At 37.9% G+C, this 8,509-nt stretch overlaps 1 protein-coding gene across 3 annotated transcripts in view; it reads left to right on the top strand.

Annotated features, from left to right (window-relative positions):
- Nucleotides 1-8,509, top strand: part of TTBK2 (tau tubulin kinase 2) — a 168,056-nt gene that overhangs the window by 54,350 nt on the left and 105,197 nt on the right. For 2 of the 3 annotated variants that reach the window (XM_006882970.1, XM_006882969.1), the window contains one exon: nt 5,207-5,354. The exons of the other annotated variant lie outside the window; for it this stretch is intronic. In XM_006882970.1, coding sequence (XP_006883032.1) covers nt 5,207-5,354 — 148 coding nt within the window. The remainder of the gene's footprint in view (nt 1-5,206; nt 5,355-8,509) is intronic. 3 annotated transcript variants of the gene reach the window in all.

Genomic DNA, 8,509 nt, shown 5'->3' on the forward strand with positions numbered 1-8,509 from the left:
TTTAATTTTATTTTAGTGTGTGTGTGTGTGTGTACCATCAAATCAGAACTGACTGGTACAGGAGGAGATTGTCCCTCCTTCCCCAGCAGAGCATCTGGTGAATTTGAACTGTGAGCTTCTAGGATTGCAGTGCAGCTTCTTGCCACTAGGCCACCAGAGCTCCCCCTTTTCCCCCCCTGAGTTTTAAATATGCTATCCCATTGCCTTTTTCTCGCATAGTTTTAACTGAGATATTAGAATTAAGTCTGTTTGATTCCTCTTTAGGTAGTTATTAGTTTTCCCCAAGATGCTTTCAAGCATTCTTTCTTAGTCTTTAATTTGGAAAATTTTATTATATGACTTGGTGTTTTTCTTTTGGGGATATATCCTCTTTGGGCTTTGCTCAGCTTCTTGACTGGATTTTTTTCCTCTTACTTGTAATATTTGGGAAATTTTCTTCTAGAAAATCTTAAATCATTGCTTTGTTTCTAAGGAACACTCCAACTTCACCTTTTTTTCCCAATGAAATAGATGTTATAATGTTTTATTAGAAAACAGCTTTATAAATGAGCAATAACGTCTGCCAGAAGTTAATCAGAGTTAGTTAAAATGACACGAAGACTCAAAAATACAAATGTACACAAACAATAACCCAACTCACCTTTTGTATGACTGACTTGTTTGTTTATTTGGAAGTCCATGGTACCTTCACTATTCTTCAACTGTACGATTCATAGACATCAGTTTTTCTTCAAGCTTATTTACTGTCCAACTTTCACATGCATATGAAGCAAGTAAAAATACCATAAGTCGCATGAAGTGCACTTTATTCTTTAAAATGACATCTTTGCTCTTTACATATTGAAGTGATGCTATGTAGTAGATTTGCTCAAAATACCTTTTTGTTTTCTTGAGGGCTGATTTCATGAGTAGTAATTGTGAGTTCAAGTAAAATTAAATTATTGACAACGTCTGTCTTTTCTCCATTCATTTTGATATTGCATATTGGTCCAGTTGTGAGGATTTTTGTTTTCTTGATATTAGGATGTAATACATATTGAAGGCTATAGTCTTTGATAATCTTCAGTAATTGCTTTAGGTCTTCTTCAGTTCCTTCAAGCAAGGTTGTGTCATTTATTTGACATACACACACTATTGATAATTTTCTTCAATACTTCTTTAAATAGTCTGATTTCTCTGATTGTCTACTCAGCATACAAATTGAATAGATATGATTAAAGAATGCAACCCTGATGCACATCTCTCCTGATTTTTGGCTATTAAGTGTCTTTCTCCTTTTACTGCTTAAACAGCTGCCTCTTACTCCATACATAGGCTTTACCTAAGCAAAATTAAGTGTTCTGGATTTCCCATTTTCCTCAGAGTGTGGATTTTTCCTCTAAATAGAGTTTACATAGTGACATGGATGGAGTAAACCTGTCAACTAATGAAGGACTTTTACTTGCTACTTTATAATTTTGTACATCTCGAAATGAGAAGACCTGCAAACATCCACTAATAATCAGAATGTGGACTGTATGAAGCATGATTTTAGGAAACTAAGAAGTTGTCAGAAATGAAATGGAATGCATAAAGATCAATACTATATGTATTAGGGGTCTAATTATTATGGCCATTTTTAGTCAAATAGTCATGTGGTTTACTCTGTCAGAACTGACAGTTTTGAAAATAGTGATGTTGCATTTTCTGTGTACCAAAGAATATTTCAGGCTGGAAAAACATGGCCTGAGCCGTGTATCCAGGCCAGGAATGAGACTTGGTGACAGGGATGGGGGAGCACTTCTCAAGAGCCTTTAGACTCTACCCCAACACCAACTACAAGTCCACAATGGAACCACAAGCCCTTAGGCCTCACCAGTGGGCCATGAGACCCACGACAGGCCTTTGTGGGGGACAATGGGCACAGACTCCAGAAAAGGCTGTGGAGGTCACAACGTAGAACTTACTGGAAGGACAATTAAAGTAGCAGTCCCTGGCCTCAGAGCCTGCACATTCAGAACACTGTCCTGTCCCCAAGAGGTTTTCAGACTCACTGTTCAGATTCCCATTAGCACTCAAACTATATACTGGAGATGCAGAATTTGACCAAAGATGTGTAATTTTAATTTAATAACATTTTCAGAATAGAGTATCACCATAACTATGAAAAGAAGCCCAGATGGGTTTCCACACACCCTTCCTAGTGTAATAATAAGAAGGATTTCACACACACAAGTTTCAGAATTGATCCTGAAGTATAACACTGTTGGTGATAATGTAATATTCTTGTTGTTGTGTCCTGTCTAGGTCGAACTGACCCTCTAGTGGGGTTTTAGAGCCAGTAAATTGCATGAGAGAATATTGTGCATCCTTCCCCCATGGAGTAGGTGGTGGATTCGAATTGCATGCTTTTGGAATTTCAGTGTAGCTTCTTACCACTAGCTACCAGTTGTTGCATGCCATCGAGTCAAAAACAACTCATAGTGACCCTGTGAACCTTTCCCTATATTGACCCATCCTCATTGTCACTAACACACCTGACCCTATTGCCATAGTACTGTGACATTCCATCTTATCCAGGGTCTTCCTCCTCTGCACTGACCCTCTGCCATTCCAAGCCTTATGTCTCTCTCCCAGGACTTGCCCTTCCTGACAATATGGCCAAACTATGTGAGACAGAGCTTCAAAATCTTGCCTCCAAGGAGGAATCTAGTTTCACCCTCTCCAGAACTGACCTATTTGTTCCTCTTGGCAGTCCCTGATGTGTTCAGAACTCTTGTCCAGCATCACAACTCAAAGACATAGATTATTTTGTCATCCTTATTCATTGTCTAGCTCAAAGGTCCCTTAATATCCTTAAGCATTTTTGTTGTTGTTGTTGTTAGGTTGTTGTTAGGTGCCGTCAAGTAATAGAAGACTCACAGCGACCTTATGAACGAAAGGTCTGAGCACTGTTCGTACATAGAATTTCCAGAGGCAAGCCATTTTGGAAGTGAAAGCCGCTCCTGCTTCCAGGCTTGTTTTAGTTGGGAAACTCCAGCCAACACTGTCCACCATGGGTAACCATTACCATGTTTGGCACAACACTGTTACAGTGTTCAGCATCATAGCAACCACGAGTTACCTCTGTACAGCAATGCGCAGACCACTGCTATACCACTAAACCACCCCAAAACTCATTTCATTGAGTTGAAACTGACTCAGAACTGATTTCCAGAGGGTGTGAATCACAGGGGAGGAGATTTCCCATCCTACTCCCTTTGAGTAGTTGGTGGATTTAAACTACCTCTCTTTACATTGGCAGTGCAACTCCCTATCAACTAGACCAAAAAAGAACTGTTAATTTAACTGTTATCCAGATTTACCCACTAATCACTAATGTCAAAGATGAAACTTAGAATTTCCACCCACATCTATAGTCTGATACTGATAAAACATGCTCTAAAGATGCATTAATAATAACTTGTGATTAGACTGAAAAAGCTGAAAACAAGAAAGGATTAATTATTGAAAAATAGGACTTTGGTAATAAAATTGAGGCTGGAGAAGCAAGGACTGTAAGACTTCATCACATAGACTTTATATGTGTTACCAGGAAAAGTGGATTCCTGAAAAAAATATGTTCTCGGAAACACATCAGGTTAGTAAAAGAGAAGACCCTCAACATGATAGATTGACACAGTGATTTCAGCAATAGATTTTAGCAAAATTGTGTAAAGGGTTTTGTTCTACTTTTACTTTGTCACTACACCTCCTAATGCAACTGTATTCAGTTTGTATGCTGAACAGAGATAATACAGGAATCTGGACCACCTGAAGAATGTGACATCAAGATTGGAGGAAGATTTATTAACAGCCTGAGATAGGGAATTGACGCAAGCTTACATTCAGAAAACAAAATAGATTGAAAGTACTACTGATGAAGTGGAAACCTTTTTGTATGAATGTATACCTTTTTGTATGGATGATAACTAAATAGAGGGAGCTCTGGTGGCCTAGTGGTAAGAAGCTGTGCTGCAGTTTCAAAGGTATGTGGTTCAAATCCATCCGCAGCTCTATGATAGAAAGATGAGCAGTCTCCTTCTGTGTGATTTACTGCCTCTGAAAACCCACTAGAGGGTTAGCTATGAGCTGGTTCCGACTTGATGACACACAGCAACAACATACCTAAACAAAGAGAAAATATAAAGATTCTCACGACTAGATCAGTTTGTTAGATTAGAATTTACTCTTATTTTAGGACATAGGTATATAGTGAACATTGTGATAATTAGGGACAGTAACTTTAGCCTGCTGTCTGGAGGCTGTTAATACTTCAGAGAGGAGAGTAAGTAGTTTGGACTCATACTCAGGCTGCCCCACCCTGTTCCCATATACATCTCAACCAGATTGATTCCAAATAAGATTTCAGTTGGCAAAAAGGTCTCATGGCTGAAAAAGAAAAAGTCTGTAAGTAACTCCCTTAGAAGTAAAACAATGAATCTAGTTGTTAAGTGGTGTTTATGGTAAGAGATGCTTTTAGATACTGTTTTTCTAAGTAATGTTTCTGATACCGTAGAATAATTTTTAAAATTGTGCTTAAAATAATTTCATCACCGTTTGTGAATAAATTGTAAGAAAAGAGTTTTAGGAATTTGTTTTCTTCTTGTCCTATACATAGTTAAATAGTACAGGTAGAGAGACCTGGCAAGCTCTTTTTATACAGTTGAGAAAACTCACTGGGGCAGTTCTGTTCCGTTATATGGGGTTGCTATGAGTTGAAAATAATTAAACAGCACCTAACAACAAGAAGTGAACAGTGATGAAATCGTGTATCATAAAATACTGATCTCCATCAAGTTTTTGAGGTTGCACATCTTTTTTTAAAAAAAAATTTTTAATTTTATTATTTTGTGTGTGCGTGTGTATACTGTCAAATCAGATCTGACTGGTGCAGGAGGAGATTGCCCTCCTTCTCTGGCAGAGCATCTGGTGGATTTGGAGGTTGTACATCTTAATGAGAGAAACCTTCCCATTTTTCTCTCTTAAAGCCACTGGTGGTTTTAAACTGCTGGAGATGCGTGGCCTATTAGAGAGCAAAGAAGCATGCTACAGACTGTGCCTACAGAAATCCTTTTCATACAGTAAGGGTAATGAAATTATTTGTAAAAAGTATGAGGTGAATTGGTTTGCAACTAGAACTTTCTAATAATTGTGTGTATGTATTGTCATTGTGTTTTATGTACAGTTGAGGAAGATTGGAGGTGGAGGCTTTGGAGAAATTTACGATGCCTTGGACATGCTCACCAGGGAAAATGTTGCATTGAAGGTAGAATCAGCTCAACAACCAAAACAAGTCTTGAAAATGGAGGTTGCTGTATTGAAAAAATTACAGGGTAAGTTGCTTTATCTGATATGTCAAACAATTTAGTATTTGTTGTTATCTTCTGAAACCTGATTGCATTCTCTAATCTCTGATTGAAAGACCTCAGCATGCAGACCATTCTTCTGTTCAGAATTTTAACAGCAGTTAATAATAGTATAAATACTTAATTTTTTAGAATAGTTGTACATCAGAATTCTTTTTCATTGTCAAGATGAGGGAGATTGAATTAGAAATGTCCTACTCCTAGGGAGCTCTGGTGGACTAGTGGCAAGAAGCTACACTACAATCGCAGAGGTATGAGGTTCAAATCCACCAGATGCTCTCCTGGAGAAGGAGGAGCAGTCTCCTGTACCAGTCAGATCCTATTTGATGATACAAACACACAAAAATAATAAAATTGGGGGGGGGGGAAGAAATATCCTACTCCTTTAGAAACTATTTTCAGAAGTTGACTGTGGTGAAATTTGTCTTTGTAATTTTTGTGATGCAGGTGGCAAAATAACCAAACAAAAATGAGTAAGTTTATATGTTTATATATAAATAGTCCTTAAATTTAACTAAGCAAATTATCTATAAATCATAATTCAAAATGGATTAAAACCACTCCTGTTTGTTATATATTGTGTCTTATTGACTTCGATTTAATAGATTGTTTCTGGCCTTGGCATTATTTTTGAGGTTCATTTTACTTGTTAGGTACATAGTTTTCACTATAAAGGTACAAAAGTGGAATGCATTTGACCTCTTCTAGTTTCACATGGGGGAAGCAGAATTGTTATTAATAGCAGCAGTTGTCCAGACTGACTCTTGTGAGGTGGAGGTAGCCATGCCCACTATCATTTCCATGGTATTTTTCAGCTGAGGTTGAGAACTCCTTGTGGCTACAAAGAATTCATAAATCATACTTACAGTTATAAGGGAAATCTGGTGGCTTCTTGTTGTTGTTATTGCTAGGTACCATCAAATTGAGTATGACCCATAGTGACCCTATGAATAACAGATCTGAACCCTGTCCTTTCCTGTGCCATATTCACACTTCCTGACACACTAGAGCCCATTGAGGCAGTCACTGTGTCAATCCACCTGGTTGAAGGTCTTTCTCTTCTTTGCTGACCCTCCGCCTTTCCAAGCATGATGTCCCTCTCCAAAGAATAGTCTTTCCAAGTTTTCACTAGCTAGTGGCTTAGTGGTAAGGACTTACTCTGCCAGTACTAAGGTACATGGTTTGAATCCACCAGCTGTTCCGCAGGAGAAACATGGGCACCTCTGAAAACCCACTATGGGGTCAGCTGTGGATTGATTCTGACTCAATTTTGTACAACAAACTCACAGTTAAAAGTTTATTATGAAAGTTGGCAGGTTACAATTCGGTATCAAAAATGACTCAATGTATAGTTCTGTCAGACTATCCTCTGCTCAGTCATTCCCAAAAGTCAGACTGCTTTCTGGCCCTCAGTCTTGAGGTCTTTTGGCCTCTACCCTGCTTAAACAAGTGTTGCAAAACAAGTCTTTTAGCTCTGCTCATGTAATTACTCAGAGACACCTTCACTCTGCCAGTAAGCTTCCTATCTGATAGTAAGTATAGACCTCTAGCTCTGTGATTTGATGAACCTAATTCCATAGAACAAGTTCAAGCCTTGAACTGCAATACCAAAGACTTCTGAGCCAAAAATTGAATAATGCAGGAAACATCAAAAGAAAATGGAAAAAATGGAAGGAACCACTGTACCAAAAAGAATTGGTCAACACAGAAGTATTTTAAGAAGTAGCAAGTGATTAAGAACCAATGAAAATGAGGGAAGACATTCAAACTGCACTGATGGCACTGGCAAAATAGAGCCCTAGGAACTGATAGAGTTCACCAATGGGCATGCTTCACCAAACAAATGCAGCCCTAGATGTGGTCACCAGTCTGCTCTAAGACATTTGGAAGTCAGCTGATGGGCAAACTGACCATATTTGTTCCTATTCCAAAAAAGAGTATTTCCATATTCTGACAGAGTATGGAAATTATTGAACAATATCACTAATATCATACGCAAGTAAAATATTGCTGAATATTATTTAAAAATGGATGGAACAACACATGGACCGGAAACTTCCAGAAATTCAAGCCATATTCAGAAGAGTCATAATACAAGTCATATAAATGCTGACGTTAGATGAATCTTGACTGAAAGCAGAGAATACCAGAAAGATGTTTGCCTGTGTCTTACTAACTATGCAAAAGCATTTGACTGTATGAATCTTAACAAATTACGGCTTATATTTGGAAGACTGGATATTCCAGATCACTTAATTGTGCTAATGTCAGCCTATACATAGACTAAGAAGCTAGTATTTGAAAAGAACAAAGGGACACTGCATAATTTAAAATCAGGAAAGATATATGTCAGGGTTAGACTCACCAACAACCTGCATTATGCAGGTGTCATGACTTTGCTTGCTCAAAGTGAGGAGGACTTCAAACACTTGTGTAAAAGATCAAAAACTACTGCCTTCAGTATGAATTACTTCTCGATATCAGGAAGACAGATCCTTACTTCTAGGCCTTTAGACAACATCATGATAAATAAAGAGTTGAAACTGTTAGTGATTTCATCTTGCTTGGATCAACATTCAATACCCTTGGTACCAGCTGTCAGGAGATCAGGAGACATATTGTACAGTGCAAATCCATTGTCAAGGACCTCTCCAAAATATTGTCTATATTAGTCTTATAATAAATTCATTGAGGACAGGACCTATGACTTATTTTTTCTTTTGGTTGTGGTATAATTTCTTTGTGAATTTATATTCGTTTACTTTTCTCCCTATTGGTAGCGAGTGGATAAAAAATGGGGAATAGATAGATAAGGAAATTAAGATAGATTTTATAGTCTTTAGCAGTTCATTTTTATAGAATGCCAGAATTTAATGGTTTGTAATTTACCTACCCTAGTCACTGAGTGACTGGTATAATGGGGGTAGGTGTGTCAGAAACAATTAAATTGACTCAAGATTCCCAGTAGTGGAATTGCTGGGTCAAATGGTATCTCTATTTGCAACTTTTTGAGAAAGCGCCATACCGCTTTCCACAGGGGTTGCACCATTTTACACTCCCACCAACAGTGAATAAGGGTTCCAGTTTCTCCACAACCTCGCCAGCATTTGTTGCTTGCTGTT

Source organism: Elephantulus edwardii, unplaced genomic scaffold (genome assembly GCF_000299155.1).
Source record: "Elephantulus edwardii isolate Elephantulus edwardi_28Jun2011 unplaced genomic scaffold, EleEdw1.0 scaffold00026, whole genome shotgun sequence".
Classification (NCBI taxonomy): Eukaryota; Metazoa; Chordata; class Mammalia; order Macroscelidea; family Macroscelididae; genus Elephantulus; species Elephantulus edwardii.